Below are 22018 nucleotides of genomic sequence, written 5' to 3'. Positions count from 1 at the left end.
TTACTTCTGGGTGCCATCACTGCACCATGTGCGCGAAGCATGCACGAGAATTATTCCCCCATTGAAGCCAAGGTAAGATTTGGCAGCCCTAGACCTTGGGCCAGTCACACACTCTTTGTCTAATATACCTAACGGAGTGGTTGTGAGGAAGAGAGAAAGGGGGGAGGAACTATTTATTTTCCTGCATAAATGGCACATTTGTCTCAGTGAAGGAATTTATGACATCTTTCCTCTCATCAGAGCTCTCTTTCTTTAATTGAAATTCAGATTATTACAAGTAGAAAAAATGAAAACCACATGAAATCCATAGTAATATGGATTACTAAATGGGCCTGGGTGAGGTTCAGCCCTGTGCCCCCCCCCCCAAGGAGTCTATGTTCCTGAGTACAACTGCAATTAATATGATTCTGGAATTTTAATATTTTACTAAATATTAATATTTTAATATTTTAGGATGACCTGGATGGCTCAGGCTAGCCCAGTCTTGTTAGATCTCAGAAGCTAAGTAGGTTTGGCCTTGGTTAGTATTTGGATGGGAAACCTTCAAGAAAGCCAAGGGTCACTATGAAGGGCAAGCAATGGCAAATCGCCTCTGAACATCTCTTGCCTCGAAAACTCTATGGGAGTCACCATCAGGCAGATATGACATTATGGAATAAATAAATAAACATAATTAAATAAAAATGACTTGGATTTAATGGATTGCAGTTCCTCATATTAGGCATCACTAGCTATCACATCTTATTTGTAAATCACTGGTTTAGTGATAGTATCACTGGCAATACAAACAATGCTGTCTCCTAATATTTACCAAGCTCCCCATTCAAGTACCCCAACCTCTCCCAGCTTCAACCCCTGGCATCTCCAGTGAAAAAGTTCAGGTAGCAGGTGATGTGAAAGGCACCTACCTAAGATCCTGCAGTATGACTGACAGAGCAGACAACACTGGCCTTGATAGACAAGTTCCATAAACAGCTTTATAAATGGTGCAGGATTGTAGAACACAGCCTTGATAGATCAGTCCCACACCATACAAGACAGCTTTATAAAAGGAGCAGGACTATAGTGTATTCTGAGGTTTAATGCATGTTTTATCCTGCTTTTACTCCACAAGCCTGATAACATTTTTATTTTGCATTATTTTTCTAACTTTTGTAATCCTGGTCCTAATGCATTGTGTATTGGGTGCCTTATACTGTCTGATTAATTTGTTTGTACCATATGACCTGCTTTGAGTCTCAGTGAAGAAAGCAAATAAACGAAATAAATGTTCACATGCCAATATATTAGCTGTCAATGAGTTTACTTCATATAGCTAAGAACTAGGACTGTTGCTTACAGGTCATACACAAAAGAGCTTATGAATTCATAAACTACAAATCCCTTAAGTCATATGGTGGTGGTGGAAAATGCTGTCAAGTCATTCAGCTGACTTATGGTGACCTCACAGGGTTTTCAAGGCAAGAGGCATTCAGAGGTGGTTTGCCATTGCCTGCCTGGACTTCCTTGGTGGTGTCCCCTCCAAATATTAACCACCACTGACCCTACGTAGCTTCTGATATTGGGCTATCCAGATCAGTGGCCCTTAAGTCATACCCACACAAACACCTGTGAACCTCCTTACTGTCACAGTTCTGACATAACAGCAATCTGTGGTTTGCTGCCATGCACAAAAGCTTTGAGGAATCCTTAGGTTCAGATTTTGCCTTCCTTCACATATAACTATCCAATTCAGGACTTCTGCTTTTGCAACAGGCCACAGTTTATGTCTAAACCATCACAGACTATTGTCTGCCACAAATTGTTTAAGTGTAACAAGATGCTATATTTGAAAGGAGAAGTCTAGATTGATCTCTGCTCACAGTGGGAGGAGGTAGGCACGGGAACACAAGCTTGGCTATCCCCAGTCTTGTTCACAAAATGCCTTGCTGTAACACCTCAATGACATCATGCTGAATCAGACCACCTGCCTTGGCACTCTCTGTTGCAAATAGTAGGTGCTCTTCCTATGTCAGGCATCCTACCTGAGATGCAGCTATCTTCTCTAGTACGAAAGCATATTCTCTGTTCCTGAAAAATTATCCTGCTTTTGGTGTAAGCTTTAATGTATAACCAGAAACACAGGAAGTGGTTACTGCACAGAAAAGGCAAAATGTGGCACAAGGCATTTTTTTAAAATGCCTACATTGCTGCCTCTGTATAGCTCCTAACATCCTGTAACTGTTTTGGAACAATCTGGGCAGATAGTCTGCATTCAGACAGGTTTTGCTTTTGACACTATATAGGGGGGAATGGACTGAAAACCCACAAAAATTACTAATTCTTTGAAGCCAAACACTGATTACATTGATTCAGAAGCAATTCCTATTGAAATTATTCCAATGGAATGGGTTTCTAACCAACTATATTTAGTTAGAACTGGAGCCTTATCTAAATGGCTATTGCACCTTCTCATCAGTTTTCTACCAGAGATTAATTTAATTAGTTTTTTGAACTATTCTCTCATAGAAAATATTGGAGTACAAAATCCTGCATCTGATGAAGTGAACTCTTGACTCATACATGCTTATGCTAGAATAAATTTTGTTAGTCTTTAAAATGCCTCTTGTCTTCTGTTTTATTATAATAGAAAGTTACTTTGCCTGGTAAAAAATGGGAATTGATTGAAGCAGTAGCTTTATGTAACTCTCACAAGTAGAGTAGGGCTGTAATCCTGAGACCATTTAATAAGGAAAGTTTGTAAACAGAAACTTAATCTAAGGCAAAATTCCAAAATCAACATTAAATCTATCCAAAATATCACAAGATTAGGAAGCTTTTTAAATTCTCCATCAAGTTGGATTATCAGAGAAACAAGTCAAAAAGAGAGAGCAAGAATTTCAAGGCATACATGAAACAACTATTTTAGGAATTTACTAGGGAGTAAATCCTATTCAACAAAGTTTGATTTTCTTCCAAAAACATATACACAAAAAACAGAATACATAAATCTTCAACAAGACCACAGCCTTTATTTGGATGTTTGAGTGAATAATATCAATGCAGGATAGAAAGGGAAGATTTTTAATATATTTATCTGGAAGCAAACTACTGAAAGCTCTCACAGGAAGATTTTCTACAGATAAACCATAGAATAGGCTTGATTACCAACCTAATATCTTCCCAGCATTGAAATCCCTCATAAAAGTGAAAAGATTTTACAATTACTCCCATACAGGTTAAGAAAGGGGTGGGGGAGATGCTGGAGGGATTTGCTACTTGCCTGGTTAGCCTGATGAGGAAGTCACAACAAAAGCAGGAGCTGGTGGGGCAAAATAGGGGGACACCTACCAGTAACCGGTGAGACAACAACAAGCTAAATGTTTAGGAGGCAGCCACCCCACCCACGACTCACCTGTGGAGAGCCAGGTAAGGCCGAGAAAGAGCACCTGCTGTTCCCATTGCGAGTTCCAGGCCATGGCGCCTCCTCCCATTGCCTGAAGCCTCACCCCGCCTCAGGTACTGCTCCTAGTTGAACAAGATTCCAGCCGGGGTAGGGGCTGCTGTTATTTGGCGTCTGCGGTCACCCCTGTGACAGCTGGATCTCTTTTTTGGGGAAAGGAGCACCTAGACACTGCTTGCAGCTCCTCTCTTTCCGGGGTCTCCCCTGGAGCTCGTCCGGCACCTGTTGCCGCAGCACTTTTCCATTTCCTCCCGCGGCGGGCGCCCTGCAACTTCTCCCCGCAAGGTGCACCGCGCCTCCGCCTCTCTCCGGGGCAAGTCCCTCCTCCGTTCTCTCGGGCTTGGTTTACTGCCTGCGGCTCTTTGTCCCACCCGAGGGGGCGCTTCTCCATTTTTAGAGACTCCGGAAAGCAAACTTAACCCTGGAGCCTTCTGCTGTGAAGATAAACAGGAGTGATGAAACGCCCCAAACAAGTTTTCCTAAGCCAGCTCCTGCTGGAAGCGTTTTGCTTCTCCTGCAGGCCTGGAGAGAAATGCCCTATTCTTTCAGTGGAAGGATTCAGGTGGGTAGCCGTGTTGGTGTGAAGCAACTTAAAATTCGAGTCCCCTGGTACTTTGAGGACCAACAAAGTTAGATTCTGGCTATAAATACAAGAAAGGATATACCTTGAATAAAACTTTGTTGGTCTCAAAGGTGCCACTGGACTCGGAATTTTGCTCTGTTTCAGTGGAACGTTATTTACTCTCATGTCTAGAAAAGTTCCAGTTGCTGCCCAGTTCCACGCATAAAGTCTCTGTTATTTTTATTAAAAGGGCAGGATGTTTTTCTTCAAGCTTGCTTGCAATCCTGTCACGTTTACGTCCATTTCTACTCCAAGCTATGAAAGCAAAGGGGAGGCGGACCAGATGTTACAAAGAAAGGTCAGCTTAAAGCAAGATCCGAAAGATTATCTTTGTACTCCGAAGTAAACGCTATTGCGTTCACTGAGATTGCCTCCCAACGGAGTGCGCGTTGCGATTTCAGCCCACTGTCCCATTGAGAGTTCGACGTCGAAAACTTTGTATAGCCTTAGCCTGCCTTTGCTTCTGGAATTTTGTTTCTTACCATACCTAAATTATGCACAAACCGGGATAAATTTAGAACTACAGTTCCCAGAAAGCTTAGCGCGGCGAGTTGCTCGGCAACGGGTGTAAACCGGCTATGGAGCCGAAGCGGGACAGCGAGGCAAAAGGTACGAAGTTTTGAATATAGATTTCTTCCTTATTTCAGTCCGCTTTTCATCCTCTTTATTGGGAGGAGCTGCCTCCAGGGAGCACCCCCCCTTCACAAAAAATGTCTTTTTCTGTAAGATGGAGCCAGTCCAAGGCAACTCAAATAACCTTCAGTGGCCACAGAAACTCTAAATGACAGGGAGGCTGAGACTGTTGCTTCAGTCTCTCTCCGAATATTAGCTGTTCACTTTTTCTTAAAGGAGTTCAGGGTTCCTATGGTTCCCTTCACCCCCCCCCCCCTCCTCCCGTGTTAAAATAACCCCCCACATCATAGCAACATAGTGAGGTGGTTAGGGTGATCAGTAGGTGTAACCTACTGAGTTGCGAGACGGGTTGGAGGCAACATGCTTTATTAAGTGGTACATTACAAGAGAGAGAAACTCTAAATGACAGGGAGGCTGAGACTGTTGCTTCAGTCTCTCTCCGAATATTAGCTGTTCACTTTTTCTTAAAGGAGTTCAGGGTTCCTATGGTTCCCTTCACCCCCCCCCCTCCTCCCGTGTTAAAATAACCCCCCACATCATAGCAACATAGTGAGGTGGTTAGGGTGATCAGTAGGTGTAACCTACTGAGTTGCGAGACGGGTTGGAGGCAACATGCTTTATTAAGTGGTACATTACAAGAGAGAGAACACGCGGGCCGGGTCCCGCATATATACATTTCCCGGAACTGCCCCCCCAGTATGACCAGTCCAATCCTGGTCAGGCAAACTTCCCGCCACAGATCTTGATGGGCGGGGCGTCTGGCAAGCTACATCCGGGGACCCGTGGGGTCGCCTCTGTAGCGATCGCCATGCAGTACATCAGCTTATGTTTCAAGACATAACAGTAGGACTGGTCCCAGGTCTCATAATAACAATAATAAACTAGATTCATGTGGGTAGCCATATTGGTCTGAAGCGGCAGAACAAAGTTTGAGTTCAATGCAACCTTAAGACCAACAAAGTTTAATTCTTGGTGTAAGCTTTCATGTGACTTCTTCAGATACAATTAAATGGAAGTTACCAGCCCATATATACAGGTAGAGGGTGAGCAGTACATTAGCTTACAGCATGTTTAACAGATTTAAGGACCAGATAGAAATAATAAGCTCAGGTTATATGGTTACCATTTATTTGGGTTTAACTCTGGGAGGAGGGGTATTAGTGAAGGAAATGTGGAAAAATTGGAGACTGATGGGCAGATGTATCCTTAATTGTGGGAAACTGTGAGTAATTAACTGAGACCTTGATATTATGCTCAAGCATGGAGGTGACCTTACAGCATCTTTAAGTGGGATGATTCGCTATGTAGAGTATCTCATCTGTTCCCAGGCCAGAGAAATACATTCCAAATTACGTTATATAGCGTATGTATTGAAGTAAGAAACCAGTATCCCTGTTAAGTCCTGCTAATATCTTTATAGCCTACTCGGAGCAACACTTCCTAAACTCGCGCTCACTCATATCTCTTATACCTGCAATACATTGATGATGTTTTAATTGTCTGAACACATGGTAAAGAAGCTCAGGACACACCAGGCATTCTATGACTTTCACCCCACCATCAACCTGACAATGAACCAATCTATGCAAGAAATACATTTTCTGGACACTTCTGGGTTTATTGCAAGCTCTGATACCTTTCTAACTTCTTGACAGTTAAAGCGGTTCCTTAGTGGAATGGGCTTCCTTGGGAGATGGTGGGTTCTCTTTCTTTGGAGGTTTTTAAATAGATGCCCATCTGACAGCAATGCTGATTCTGTGAACTTAGGGGGAGGTATTTGTGAGTTTCCTGCATTGTGCAGGGGGTTGGACAAGATGACCCCAGAGGTCCCTTCCAACTCTATGGTTCTGTGATTTTATACTTCTGTAAAAATAAACAATGGTCACATAGACACCACCTTATACTGGAAACTGACTGACCGACTGACATACCTACATGCCTCCAGCTACCATCCTAAACATGCCAAATGATCCATTGTATACAGCCAGGCTGTATGCTACAGCTGCATCTACTCCAATCCTACAGATAGAGATTCTCACCCGAAGGATCTACAGCAACCCTTTTTGGAACTAAAGTATCCACCTGATGAAAACAGGAAAGAAATTAACAAAACCAAAATGGTACCCAGAGAAAACCTGTTGCAAGACCGGCCCAGAAGAGACAATAACAAAACACCACTAGTGGTAACATACAACTCTCAACTCAAAGCAGTTCAACACATCCTCAGTGATTTACAACCTCTACTGGATAAGTGCAACACCAGATTATTTGTTTGGAGTTGAAGAGAAGGATTTACATTTCATTTTTCTTGTGTCTTCTCTACTCCTTGTTGGCAAAATAATGACCCTTTAAATTGGTTGGCTGAGAGAAAGACTTGGATCCTTTGGGAGTTTCATTTGTATTCAGGCCTTTTTTTATGGAAAAAGCCCAGCAGGAACTCATTTACATGCCAAACCAGCTGAAACTGATGCCAGACCAGCTGGAACTCTTCCTGTGTGTTCCTGCTCAAAAAAAGCCCTGCTTGTGTTAGGATAATAGCTTGTGTTTTCATTAGTTACCTTGATCATGTTGCGAAATGTCAAGTTTATTAAGGATGTCATTTAGTTTTTGAAAAATAGCTATTAATGTCTCCTCTGTTAGTAAGCAATGTTCCCCAATGAATTTTATTAAGGAGTCTTTTTGGAGTCTTTTTGTGTTTTATGGGGCATCGATGGTATTTCTGTATTTTCTACTATGCTGGAATTTTTATGTTTGCCAATCCCATTCAAAGAGGAAAAGTCTAAATTTAGTTGTGATAGCAGCTCCTCCTCTGCTTTCCCCTCGTCCACATTCAACATGTTGGGTGGGTTTGGGAATAGGTAAGAAGACCATTTACCTGTACTTTTTTAAGATAGAAAATCCTCTATTTGTGGTTGCAGGAAGCCCAATCCTGTGTACCACTGCATAGCCCTGCCCGAGTGTAGAACTAATGTGGGTGGAGCTAGTCAGCTTCCAAAGGGGAGAAGTAACACTGGCGGGGAGGGGAATGGAGTGCCAGCTGGATGAGCAGGCACGAGAGAGAAGCTGTCATCATGGTGATTCTGCCTGTGTGTGCGCTACTGGCTTGATGCTGAGGTGGGAGTGGGGAGAGGGAAGGGGCAGCGCAGGACCACAGGATTGGTCAGTCCGTTGCACGTGACCGGGAGGGAAGGTGAAAAGCCTGTGCCTGAGAGGCTGTCAACCCCCCTGCGCCCACCCACTATCAGAGACTTGTGCCAATGGTAGGCAGACGGGCAGAGGCACATGCCCCCTGGCTATCCACAAAAGAACAGGAAGTACAAAGTGCAGAAGTCTGCTTCTGAAGACAGCAGCCGGAATGTGTGTATTGGAATGAGCAGACAGAGTCCCAGCATGCCACCAAGTCAAACAGGCAACCCCCCCAACATGGACTCAGAGACCCCCTGTGCCGCCCTGACGCCCCCTGCTGTGTGCATGGAACTTCTCCCCTGGGCCTGCAGAACTCAGAGTGTGAGGCGCTGGCCATGCATCCACTCCATTAGGGCCCACCCCAGTTGTGCTATGAGCACAACAGTCCTGTGGGGTTGGGCAGGCTGTCAGGCCGGCCAGGCTGAGGGGTGGCACCCGGTGCGAGGCCATTCTCCCTCCCATGGGATGCATGGGGCAAAGACCCCCCCTCACCTGTCCAGCCACATGGGGGCAGTGAGGTGGCTCATAGTTTTTCCTCCACCCCCTCCCTAAGAAACAAGTGAGCCCGCTCTCCAAAGCATTCCCTTGGGGAGCCCACTGACAGAGGGGCAGAGAGGAGTGAAGCAGAAGTCATGCTGGAGAGACAAAGGAGGTGCACATCTAAGGTTTTATTGTGCCGGAACTGAGTGGAAGAGCATCTCAGGTGGCAGTTGGAAAGACTTCAGTCGGAGAGGGGGGCAGGAACAGTTGGCTGAGTAGAGCGGGTGGGGGGGGCAGGTTTGAATTGCCACAAACGGAAGCCTCTGTGTTGAATTCCAGTCTGCAAAACAGAGAAAGAGACCCTTTGCACTCGGGGAGCAGTGCCATGCCACTTGCAGCCAGTGAGGTCCTGTCCTGACAGAGGCAGAAGAGGTGCCTGGAGTGGGAGTTGGGGGGGGGAGGTGGATGGAAAAAGCAACCACAGCACATGATGGAACCAGCCAATGCACACCCACCTGTCCTGGGTTAAAGCGTTCCTGGTTTGCTTGTAATTCCCAGTTTACTTGTAATTCCCAGCTGCAGCATGGGACTGTGTCTTAGCCAGGGACTCTATTAACGGGACAGTCGCTGACCTGCCTCCCCACAGGCAATGCAGCAGCTTCAAGACCCACCCCCCTGCCCTGCCAGGGGTGGGAACAAGGCAAAGGGCGGACCGGGGGGGGGGGCCTCCAACAGCAAGTAGGGACTGGGGCAATCACAAATGCCTGAGCACATCAGTGCCGGAGATGTTGGCAATCTGCCTAGCCTCAAGCAAGGGGAGAGGGGCAACGTGAGGGTGCAGTTGCACTTGTCCATGTACGAATATTCCGGAGGGCGAAAACCTGCCTCGCTTTTTCTTCTCCCTTATTAGTGGAAAACTCTGGAGAACTAATTAATTAGATTACTGTTGAGCATCCAAGACTACATAGTTGCTGTGTTATCAAAAGTTCGGCCAATAATTAAGTATAAAGGCAAGCTCAAATTGACACCTAAAAGTTGAAATATTTTAGTTGGAGCCAGTTAAAGCTCTCTTTGAAGAATGTAAACAAGCAAAGCTGCAGAGTATCCAGACAGTGATGTTATCTCCATCTTGGATTGCTATCCAATCTGCAAGATTTTGAGAATACCACCAGGTTTTCAAGGCAAGAGTTGTTCGGAGGTGGTTTGCCATTGCCTGCCTCTACATAGAAATCCTGGATTTCCTTAGTGGTCTCCAATCCAAATGCTAACCAGGGCTGACCTTACTTAGAAAAAATTTTAATGTAATATATTAGTTTTACCAGTTTTAGTGTTCATGGTATTTGGGGTGTTTTTTGTCTGTACAATTTTAGAACTTTTGTATAAAAATGTAAATTATATTAATTGCTCTGTTATCTGAAGAGATCTATGAAATCTACATTCTGTCAGCTTTGTTAGAAACTGAGTTTAAAAGGGAAATACATACAAGTATAATTTTAAGCACCATATGTATTTGTTAAGACTGACAAATTTACAGCCCACGTAGGCTAACTCTTTAGCAGCAGTCACAAAAATTTCTGTAGAGTGCGCATGTTTGTTTCTTGTTGGTGGATCCGCCCATACTTGTGATTCTATTTGCAGACCAGGATGAACAATCAGGACAAGGGGCTTCACATAAAGAGAGTCAAAATGAAGGAACAAAGAAAGGATCTGAAGGTAAGTGCTGTTTTCTGTTTTATATGGACTTCTGGCTTCAGGTAACATTTACCGTGTAACAACAACAATTGTCTTTGTTGTCGTTATTGTTATTTGGACTTACTTGATTGCCTATCCCAGCTGAGGCCAGGCTCTGGGCAATATACAAGATATAAAACAATATACAATCAAAACATTTTAAAAAGTTAAAGTAAGCCAATAAAACTCAAACCCATGATGGTGTACCACTTATTTAGTTCTCCTTCTGAACTGTCAGAGCATACGGGTGTCGTGGAGGGAGGAAGACTCCTGAAGAGGGTGGACAAAAAAGGAAATAAAGGTGCCAGCCATTGCTGTCATCAATTGAAAGCCTGGCGGAACATCTCTGCCTTACAGGCCTCGCGGAATTGCAAAAGATCCCATAGGGACCTGATGTCATCTGGCAGAGAGTTCCATCAGGTGGGGGTCAGGACAGAGAAGGTCTTGGCCCTAGTCAAGGGTAGCTGGGCCTCTTTAGGGCCAGAGATTACCAGGAGATGGCTCCCTGAAGAGCATAACGCTCAACCAGGGACATAACAGAAGAGATGGTCCCGCAGATACATTGGTCCCAAACTGCTCAAGGCCTTGAAGGTCAAAACCGAGACACGCATGCTGTAGGATACAATTTAGTTTGGAGACAAGCATCCCCTAGTGGTCATTTTGTATTTTCACTGTTCAGATATTGAAGAACACAGAACAAATGGTTAAGCATATACATACTTTTCTCAAGATTGGTTTTTCAGGGCTTCAGGAGTTGTCCTGTATTCAGGCTCCTAATGAATACAGGCTGGAAAACTGGGCTAAAATCAATACAATGAATTTTAACAGGGATAAATGTAAGGTTCTGAATTTAGGTAGGAAAAATCCAATGCGTGGTTATAGGATGGGGGAGACTTGTCTTAGCAGTAGTATGTGCAAAAAGGATCTAGGGGTCTTAGTGGATCATACGCTGAGCATGAGTCAACAGTGTGATGCGGTGGCTAAAAAGGCCAATGCAATTTTGGGCTGTATCAACAGAAGTATAGTGTCCAGATCACGTGATGTGATAGTATCACTTTGCTCTGCTCTGGTAAGACCTCATCTGGAGTATTGTGTTCAGTTTTGGGCACCACATTTTAAGAAGGATATAGACAAGCTGGAACGGGTCCAGAGGAGGGCAGCAAAGATGGTGAGGGGTCTGGAGACCAAGTCCTATGAGGAAAGGTTGAAGGCGCTGGGGATGTTTAGCCTGGAGAGGAGGCAGCTCAGAGGTGATATGATCACCATCTTCAAGTACTTGAAGGGCTGTCATATGGAGGATGGTGTGGAATTATTTTCTGTGGACCCAGAAGGTAGGACCAGAACCAATGAGTTGAAATTAAATCAAAAGAGTTTCCGGCTCAACATTAAGAAGAACTTCCTGACCGTTAGAGCAGTCCCTCAGTGGAACAGGCTTCCTTGGGAGGTGGTGGGCTCTCCTTCCTTGGAGGTTTTTAAACAGAGGCTAGATGGCCATCTGACATCAATGAAGATCCTATGAATTTAGGGGGAGGTGTCTGTGAGTTTCCTGCATTGTGCAGGGGGTTGGACTAGATGACCCTAGAGGTCCCTTCCAACTCTATGATTCTACAATTTCTTGTTATATTGTTATATAACAATTTCTTGTTATATCTCATGGCTATCAGTTGCTATCATTTTTAAGCATGACAAGAATGGATGGATGTGTAATGTGATGCATATATCTGGGTTGGATGTCCTTGGATAGTACCATTTGTCTATACTGTACCAGCTTGTCTATAGTACCAGCTTGTCTATACTGCTCAAATGTGAAATGTCAATAGGAAGCCACAGATATCTCTGTGGAAGGCTTCAGGCACTTGCTGCAATCTTCAATATGAATTTGTCCTTGAGAACAATTAGGGCAGTATAGCTGCCCTTTTAATTGTCCTTCAGTGTATTGATAATCATTTGCATTTTTTTCTTAGTTTTAGGTATAATTAGTTTTGTCAGCATGCTGATCATCTCAGTCTTAATCCAGGTTGCTAGAAGGTGCTAGATACATGGTTAAATTTGATAGCTTGATTTTCCAGATGACAAACTAAAGAACAAAATCTTCCTTAGACTATCCCTTTGAAACTAGAAGTCTCTAAGCTCAGTGTGCATTATTAGTAGCCCACACAAAGTTGTTCATTTATTTTGCCATTGCAGAGGTTTATTTCACTGTATTTTAATGTAGAATTCTCTTCCAGGATGTCTTACTGTGTTCCATCAGCTGTAATTAAAAGGACTTATTTAAATTAATTTTATTTTTAAGGAAGATGAGTTTAAAAACTTACACTTTGTTAAAGGAAAATGGAGAGGATTTTTTTTTTTTTGCAGACAAGACATCATTTGCTGAGGGAGAAGAAAAGCTAGGTGAAGATGATGAAGAGTATGGCAGTTCTGGAAGTGATGGTGAGTGCTGCCAGCAGTCTTTGATCCTGAGACTTGCATATTAAAGTCATCCTCTCTCTTTTTTCAGCTATTTTAAGCAGCTTTTCTATAGAAGTAGCATTCTAGAATTAGTGGGCTCAGGCTCCAAGTCACAGAGTGGGTTCGATTTCCAGTTCAGTTTATTTCAGTTCTATTCCAGTGTGAACAAATGAAACATTATAGATCTTCAAAGATAAGCAAAATACCCTCTTACATAGACTTAACCCTTTTAAATTGCACTCTAACTGCAATAGATAGGAATTTGGCACTGATAATATAATCTGTTCATTGATATTAAAAAGTACATATGAAACCACACATTCAGATGATCTATGAGATAGTTTAGAAATCCAGGGCACAAGCAAATCCAGAATAAAGACTACAGCACATGCAGAACAGACACCACAACATTATTTTCACAAAGGCATTTCCTTTCAGATGGGGGAATTTTGCTTAAACCTGCCATCCAGCAAAATTGATGGTAGGTTGTTACATCTTACTAGAGTAAAGATAGTAAAAAAAAGTAAGATACTTAGCTTGACAATTTATTTGAAGGGATTAATCCATACAACTATGGAGAGCATGAACTTCAAGCTGCTTTGAACTGTGATAATCAGTATTATTTATTTTCTGCACTGTGTCAGAAATTGCTTTTTTGTGGTGTGATTCCAGCACCATTCTGTTTAGAAACTGAGCAGCGTGGCTCTGCTGGTCTGCTTTCTAGTAACAGTGCAAGGAAAACAATACTGTAACCTATCTAGATATATAAAGACAAGTCTCCTGACCTATGAATCAAGCCCCAGCCAAACCCCCTGGATCTAGAAACTTGAAATTTGTGAAGAACCTTCCTTTCATGATGTAGACAACCACTAAGAAAGAATTTTAAGAAATTCACTCCCTAAGGGGGTAAAAAGGAGTAAAATGTGTTTCCCCATCAGGATACAGTATGGCTTGGAGGCTGCTGCTTCTTCCCCCACTCACAGAGACAGTTAGAGCAAAAGGTCATTTGCATAACCCGCCTGATTATGCATCACCCCCAACATTCTAAAGCTCACTAGGCTTCCAATCTTCCTGTGAACCCTGACTGCTCTGAATTACAAGACAAGTAACCACTGACTTTTTTCAAGTGGGTTCTGAATGTCTACTAGGCCCACATCTCTTTCAAATAAATACCCTTCCCCAGTATATAGCACATGGATAGCCTTATTTCGTATTTCCTCTTAGCATCATCTTGAGTAGACTCTTCTTCTCAAGTTATGTGATAATCAAGCTTAGCTAAATTGCTGATTTCTGGGCAGACTGATACAAGAATGTAGTTCAGTTCCAGTAGTGCTGTTCTTCTTCCAAGTGCCACTCTTCATGCCAATAATTTCATTTCAGAAGTATATAAGCTGAAGTTCTACACAGACTTTGAGTGGATTGGTCCTTGACTTTCCTCTGTGCAATCTGCTAAAGCCTCAGAGGAATGGTTTATTTTTTCTCTGTATGTTTAAAATTTATTGTCTGTCCAGAAATGCTTTATAGTCCTTCTTATTTATCCTTACTCAGAAGTAAGTCCCATTGACTTCAGATAGAACTTCCAAATAAAGGTGTACAGGATCACAACTTTAGTTTCACAGTTTTAAATTCCAAGAGTATTTTATAGCTATGATGTTTGGTTGCAGGTTTCCAATATATAAAGAAATCATTCTACATAGTATTGGTTTGTTGGCATTGCAAAGTCATTAAAAACAGCACATAATTACCCATGCTTGCTTATACCTTATCTGTCTGAAAAGTAGGTTCTCTTCTTTATGCTGATGTTTTTGAAATCCAGAAGAAGAGGAGGAGGAAGAGGAGCAAATGGAAATTGTAAAGCCTCCAGAACCAGTGAAAAAACCAGTCAAGATAGAGAAGAAAATCTCTGAAACCTTCTTCTATAACTATGAAGATTTGTGCTCCTACCCATATGTCACTCCAGATTCTGGAATACCACTTAGCGTGCTCACTCTCACGTATCCATTTTCTTTCATTGTGTATGAATTTAGAGTTTGAATTTATTTTTGTAATAAACACATTAAGGCAGTAGTCAAACTTCATTAGAGTTATTGGAAATACTTATCAAAATAATAATTTTGCATAGTGAATCTTTTGTTCAGGAATTTTGTGAAGATAAACTGGCAATCTGGGTGGGGAACACACATCCTTATTTGACAAACAAACATATATAAAGCCAGTTCAGGGAAATTTGGAATTGTGTACTGCCGCTGTTTTTAATGTTACATTTTAATACCACAGTACTACAAAGGAATACTGTGCAGAGTATTATTTTTTTCACCAAAATGTTGGTAGAGATAAAGGAATGCATGCCATAGTCTTGTTTGTTAATAGTTGGAATCTGTGCACAGACTCATGGAGTGGGACTTTCCTGCTTTCCTCTCCTATTAAAAGTTCAGTGAGGCTTCCCGAATTTTCTTCTGGGAGTGATGGCTGTATCAGCAGATCCTCATGAATAGCAAAAGGGGGCAAAATGGAAGTCTGTAGTTGGAAGCAGGGATTGGTGGAAAACACTACCCCATTCTCCAAAGATTTAAGTGTTACATGCCTTTATTATTAACATTTATTTGTTTGATAAAGGAATAGCAAAGAAAGCAACAGGGAACTGTGTAGCACAGATGGATCTTTGTTGATTGACAAAGGAAGAAGTGGACTTTGAAAAGAGTTGTCAATGAAGTGGGAGTTGGTTTGATTCACAAAAAAAGGGATGGATTTCTGGCATAAAAAGTCTCTTGGGCAGGAATAATGGAAAGGATCAGTAAGAGGTATAGATGACTGTGTTCAGAAAGGGATGATTGTGAAGGAGCATAAGGAGGTGAGGGAAGATATAGAGTATTGTTTATCAAACTATGGAGTGAAAGAGATTGATGTGTACCTTGAAAAATTAAGCCACTACTTTACATGCATCTGGCTGTCCATCTCTACATAAAACTCTACATAAAACTACATAAATACAGAGTCATACCACTAGTCTATCAAGATCAATATTGTCTGTTCCAGCAATTTTCCAAGGCCTCAGGTAGAGGTATGTCATATCACTTACTACTTGATCATTGTGCCTGGAATCAAACCTGGGACCTGCGTATAAAGTTGATGCTGTATAACTGAGCCATGGTCAAAGGTACAGCCCTGTGAACCCTCAGGTAGGCATCCTACAGGTCACCGTTAGACCCCCCTCAGACTGTGGAGACAGAGATCCCAGGCAGTGCTAGACTCCTCCACATTGTTATCCGGAAACAATATTATCTCAAGGGAGAGGACAACATCTCAGTTGGTTTCAGCACTGGTGTGGTGAATGTCTTTGCATTTTCTAAAAAAAAGAAAATGTCAAATTACACAATGATTGAGTTCTACAGAGTACTGAACTATATTAGTAATATAATTGAGCCAGAAGTATTGAAAGGCATTTTAAAGGATGAATGAAAACAGGCTACACATTTTAAAAATGATTAATCATCATCTTATTTATCTATGAAAATACTGTATTCTCAGCTATTGAACACAACTTTAAGACAAACCTTTAATTAGAGTGATGTAGGGTATATATCGGACTCCCCCCCCCCCTTTGAAACTGATATATTTATTATTACTTGAATGAAATTACCCTAAATAATAGCACTTACGGTATGTTCCTTAATGACAGTTCCTCAGGTACTCTTTTGGTTATGACTGCACAAAACGGGCAAATCTCCAGGTGATGGATAGTTCAACACTCCTTTACATAGCTGGCAACCAGGTTGTACTTCTGGACTTGAAAATAAGGTATCAAAGATACCTTCGAAGCTCAAGTGGTGGAGGAATTGGAACAATCACGGTAAGACTATTCATTTTAACTTGGAAGATCTTTTGTTTGAGTTCACCTTTAGTAGTAAAATAAGCAGGGCTGTTCGTTTGGCTAAGTTTTATTCATTTGGAAATATTTTGGCCTGTAATTCACAGTGCAGCTGTCTGTTTCTATGTTCAAAACTTGTCTTAAATTTATGTTATCTCAAATTTCATATAATAGTGGCACATGACTCAGGTTGCCTCTCTTATACCTTTTATTTTAAAAGAAATAGGAAGCCACTGGTGCCAGTGTTCTATGGATAACAAAGAAATGTTATCCATAGCCCCCTTGAGCAGGTTCTCTGGGGAAGGGGGTATATACATTTTCCAAATAATAAAATTATTGATTTTTCCAAATAATAAAGTTAAATAATAAAATATTGTCATTCCTCCGGGGTTCCCCGACGTGGCCTCTTGGACTGTGACTGTCCCCTCTGGTCCCTTCCCTGTTGTCCCCTGAGGTCTCAGAAATGCGGGGGCGGGGGGAGAGAGATGGGTTGCCGCACCTCAGGCTCCCTGCCCCTCTGGCTGTACTTGGGCTCCTATCTCTCTTCTTTGGCAGCCCCTCTGCAGCATCAGCCAGCTTCCTCCCCAAGGGCCTTTTATCCCTCCTGGAGTTCCCTCCCAGGTCCTACCCCCAGCTGGCTCCGCCCCTGTTGATAAGCCCGAATGCTGAGGAGAGGTGTTCCGGGGCTTGGCCTCTCTGAGGCTGCTGGGGCATCCTTGGTCTGCAGGCCCCTCCTTCTGCTGAGCTCCAACTGCGCCTCTCTTTCCCCGCCGCCACTGGTGCTGCGGAGCGACCAATCTCCCCTCACCCGGAGACAGGCGTGCTGACTGTGTGGGCTGGTGTGCATTACGGTTGGTGTTGGGGCTCGGTATGTTGGAGCTCGGGTGTAGGGGCTGCTGGCATTGCTCTGGGTAGCCCCCTGGTTGCCTGTGGGTGGGGAGGGGGACTAGCGGGTGGGGGGGCTCCCCACGGAGTCCCGACCTGGCTTGGCGGGACAAGTATAAAATACAATAATAAAGTTAATAATTTTTCAAAGCAATAAAGCTCAGACACAGTTGGCATTTGTAGTCCAAACTGAATGCCATCTGAAATGAAACAATACCAAACGATATTCTCACCAGTTTTAACTGTTTTAATTGTTTAATTTAATTTAGGTTGTAAGTAATATAAGTGAAGTGTTTGATTTTACTGGTTGTGTGCTGTCCTGAGCCTGCTTCAGTGGAGAGGGTGGGATATAAATCCAATAAACCTAAACCAAACTGTGGCTTGGGTGCACAGTTTCACAATGTATGATTAATTAATCAGTACTTTAGTGGACAGAGATGCAAAGGGGATAATTAGATAAAAAGAGTCTTTTTTTCATACTAGGTACATCCTAATAAAACATTCTTTGCTGTAGGAGAAAAAGGATGGAAGCCAAATATGATCATCTATGAGTATCCTTCCTTAAGGCCCTACAGAATATTACGAGGTAGGTTAAATTATGTGAGACCTTTCATGGTTCCACATCTGTACAACAGAACAAAACATTTCAAAAGAGTAGCTGTGTTAGTCTGTTGCAACGAAGTGAAATAAAAATCAAGTGGTACCTTTAAAACTAAGGTTATGATGCAGTAACCTTGGTTAGTCTTAAAGATGCCACTTGATTTCTGTTTTACTTAGTGGCTCTAATACTATTTTTTAAAGGAGAGCTCCCAAGCACTTTATAAAAAGTTGGATTGCTCTTTTTAAAGAGTATTTCAATGGCCAAATATTTAAAAAGGGCAAAAAGTTACAGAATTAGTCCTGATATCCTACTGCTTTATTTTCTGTTATCTGCAGTGTTACTGTAGTGTCTGAATATGATGTAAGTACGTAAATTTGCCTATCTAATGTAATCTGGGATGATTAAAGAAATTAAATGAAATCTGATAAATCAAGCACTGTACAATCCAGTGGTTCCTCTTTATTTAATGTGTACTCAGTCAAATGATAAAATATTGTGAAGGAAAATACAATGGGAAGTATTTCAAGTATAGTAGTTCCTGTAACATGAAAGTGGATTTCAGTCATTTAAATGGTACTGAGAGGATATCAGAAGAAAGGTCTTTCAATGCATTTTATGTTTATATGTACTGCAAATATTGACTTGCTGAATAACAGGCAAAACAATTACCATTTTCGCACACAGCTTACCTTGCAGTCACAATCCTGTTCCCTCCGCAGTGTCCGGTCGGATTTCCCACCATCTGCGCCGGAGTTACAGGAAGTGCTGGGTTTTAGCGGTCTACGTTTGCTACGCAAAAGCCGTTGCACTTCCTGTAACTCCGGCGCAGATGGTGGGAAATCCGACCGGACACTGCGGAGGGAACAGGATTGTGACTGCAAGGTAAGCTGTGTGAGAAAACGGTCAATATTTTATCTGATTGCCTCTATAGCACCAAGAAACCTGTAGTACATTCTTATTTCCAGGTGGAACAGAGGAAGCCTATGCGTTTGCTGACTTTAATCGTTCTGGCACTATGATAGCCACTGTTGGGAGCAGCCCTGATTACATGTTGACCGTTTGGGATTGGAAACAGGAAAAGATTGTATTGCGATCAAAGGCATTTTCGCAAGATGTTTTTAAAGTCACTTTCTCTCCTGAAAATGAAGAACAACTAACAACCTCTGGTTCAGGACACATAAAGTAAGCTAGTTATCAAATGAGTTTTATTCAAAGGATAAAATATCATGTTGGTACATTTGTGTGTAATATAAATAAATAATAAAAAGCCCTGGTTATGTGGCTTTTGTTATTGTAGTGGAATCCACAAGTTGCATCAAAGAGCATTAGATGTGTTATGGGAAGTCTGTTTTTGGATATTTAAGTTTACTTTAAAGCAGCTGTGCTTCTCACTAGAACTGGGCCATGGAGGATGAGGGATAGCCTAACCCTTTTTTTCTGGCTGTGACATTTTCCCATTCTAAATACCTCTCACCCACCCCTGCTACTATTTGTCCTAAGTACATACAGATACATACAGAACAGTTTAGATTGGGGGAAATAGTGTAGGGTGGAAAGGGTAATTTCTCCCCCACCTTTTCTAAATCTCTGTAGCCTGAATCTTCTGTATCTAATCTAGTGGCAATTTGCTTCTTGTGTACCATTTGATATAAGGAGTACATAACTGAACAAATATTGAACTAGCACATAAATCACTAAATGAGTTAGCATGTAGTGCTTCCTTATTTTCACCCACATTTTCCCAGTCTTTACATAAGTAAAATGGCTTACAATTGCTTCTGAATGTAGTAAAAGAAACTATTATTTTGACTGACCTAACACCTTGGACACAATACCAGCAGGTGTAATTTTAAAAGTTTCCAGATTCTCAGACTGTCCAGAGAAGGGGTAAATATTGGTACGAATATGAAAATGGTGAGAATTCAGATAGCGCAGTTATCTGGACAATTGCTTTTTTTGTCCTAAATCTCCTGTTTACAACTGGCCTTTGTAGCTGGCACCTATCTTTGATTGTTGTAGCATCAGTTTACAAAAGCTGGTTGCATTGTTGGGTCACAAAATAGCATGAATTGCCAGCATTACTTTAAGGCCTTGCTCAGAATTTATCCCTCAAGGTATGAAGATTTGAACCTCATCAAAATTATCTTGCAGTCATAAAATCAAGCAAAATGTGATGTTTTAATACCAATATGATCAGATCAAAATCCATCAGTACAGTTTGTTCCCATGTTAGATTTCTATCTAGATTGTTCTTTGTAGTAAGAATTATTTGTCTGGGGTGCCAGTTATTAGATATGAAATGTGTGATTTGGCGTGGAATTACATTGGAGCATAGTTAGTATTTAATCTAATGAATCAGATTTTGGAAAAGCAAGGTGTTTACACCAGGATCTCATAATTTAGTTCTCCTATGGTCAGTAACACATTCAATACACGACCTTTGGCTTCTCTTCTGTCCTTTTTGGAGAAGACACTGTTCTTGTCATCTGTGTTTAGAGGGATATTGCGGTGACTGTTATGAGAAGCCTGTCACTTCAATGAGGATGCAGTACAGGACTTTATTTGTAGCAGGAACTCCTTTGCATATTAGGCACATTCCTGATGTAGCCGATCCTTCTGGAGCTTACAGTAGGCCCTGTGCTAAGAGCCCTGTAAGCTCTTGGAGGATTGGCTATATCGGGGTGTGTGGCCAAATATGCAAAGGAGTTCCTGCTACAAAAAAAGTCCTGGTACAGTAGGGAACAAGTTAGATCTATTTGTAAGAATGGTCCCAATACTACCACTTCAGGCAGAAGGTATATCTTCTTGAAAAAAGGCTCCTCCAGACTGAGTTTGAAGCTGTGGAGCTGAATCCTTTCATGTGAGTAAATGTACTAGTAAGTACTAGCAGAGCAATTCATTGGGTAAATGTGGAAAGAAAGGATATGCCAATGGATGCAATGCTTAAACAAATGTTTGTATTATTTACTAGATTTAATTAATTGCCCCACCCCAGTCAAGGTCAAATTCTGGCTGATTTTCAAAAAATAGAAAATACATTAAAATTTATAAAACAATAATTAATTTGAAACAATAAAATTTCAACCCTTGATGGCGTTCTACTAATTCTGTTCATACCCTTCAGACTGTTGGAGCCCATGTGGTGGAGGAGAGAGGAACACTTCTGGACGGGAATGGACAAAATGATAGGTATCAGCTATCACCCTCCTCCATCAAAGGCCTGGTGGAACATCTCCACCTCACAGGCTATGCAAAATTGTAGAAGCTCCCGCAGGGCCTGAACATCATCTGGCAGAGAGTTCCACCAAGTAGGGCCCAGGACTGAAAAAACTCTGGCCCTAGTTGATGACAGTTGGGCTTCTTTGGGGCTGGGAATTGCCAGCAAATTGTTGCTGGCAGAGCACAACACCCTACCAGGGACATAGTGGAGAGGACGGTTGCTTAGATATTTTGGCTCCAGACTACTCAGTGTTTTTCATACGTTCTTATAAGATCAAGATATGTATAGATCTGTGCCCAACACAAATAACTTACACATATTGAAGTCTTTATGCCCATCGCTATCCCAAATTGTCAGTATTTATGAAAGTTTGACTTCCTTAGGGGGGAAATGAAAATATAGGAAGTGTTGAAGAGGTAACCTTGTGTGTGTGTGTTTATTGTCAGGTTTTGGAAGATGGCTCTTACTTTCACTGGTTTGAAACTACAAGGAGCTTTGGGCAGATTTGGGAAAACAGCACTGACAGACATTGAAGGATATGTGGAGCTGCCTGATGGGAAGGTGAGGAATATTTCAACCCTTTCATATGCAAATATTTCTAGACAATAAAACTCTACAATGTTCTATTCATGTTAGTCCTGAACCAAAATGGCAGGAATTATCAAGAGTTCTAAATTGGCTTACATTTTTTAACATTTGGTTTACATCTGATGTCATCATGATTTGCTCCATATTTACAAGCATAGAATTCCTAACAGAGGAGGAGGAGGACAAGCTTCAGGTTTGGCAGCCTTCATAACTACATTTACAAAAAGATAGTTTCAGCAGTTGGGACAAATAGGAGATTAAAGTAACATTTTAGGGGGAGGTATTTATGAGTTTCCTGCATTGTGCAGGAG

At 41.9% G+C, this 22018-nt stretch overlaps 2 protein-coding genes across 2 annotated transcripts in view; one reads left to right on the top strand and one right to left on the bottom strand.

The window, feature by feature from the left end:
* Positions 1-3811, bottom strand: part of ILDR1 (immunoglobulin like domain containing receptor 1) — a 32750-nt gene extending 28939 nt beyond the window's left edge. Inside the window, exon 1 of the mRNA XM_060234641.1 lies at positions 3395-3811. Within this exon, the coding sequence (XP_060090624.1) occupies positions 3395-3473 (79 nt within the window). The 5' untranslated portion in view covers positions 3474-3811. The remainder of the gene's footprint in view (positions 1-3394) is intronic.
* A 766-nt stretch (positions 3812-4577) lies between these two features.
* Positions 4578-22018, top strand: part of CFAP44 (cilia and flagella associated protein 44) — a 103750-nt gene continuing 86309 nt past the window's right edge. The window contains exons 1-8 of the mRNA XM_060234644.1: positions 4578-4673; positions 10002-10076; positions 12453-12527; positions 14362-14539; positions 16233-16395; positions 17782-17884; positions 18865-19081; positions 21566-21680. Coding sequence (XP_060090627.1) covers positions 4643-4673; positions 10002-10076; positions 12453-12527; positions 14362-14539; positions 16233-16395; positions 17782-17884; positions 18865-19081; positions 21566-21680 — 957 coding nt within the window. The 5' untranslated portion in view covers positions 4578-4642. The remainder of the gene's footprint in view (positions 4674-10001; positions 10077-12452; positions 12528-14361; positions 14540-16232; positions 16396-17781; positions 17885-18864; positions 19082-21565; positions 21681-22018) is intronic.

This window comes from Heteronotia binoei, chromosome 3, assembly GCF_032191835.1.
Source record: "Heteronotia binoei isolate CCM8104 ecotype False Entrance Well chromosome 3, APGP_CSIRO_Hbin_v1, whole genome shotgun sequence".
Classification (NCBI taxonomy): Eukaryota; Metazoa; Chordata; class Lepidosauria; order Squamata; family Gekkonidae; genus Heteronotia; species Heteronotia binoei.
Note: the sequence above shows the minus strand (reverse complement) of the source record. Positions and strands in the feature narration are given on the sequence as shown.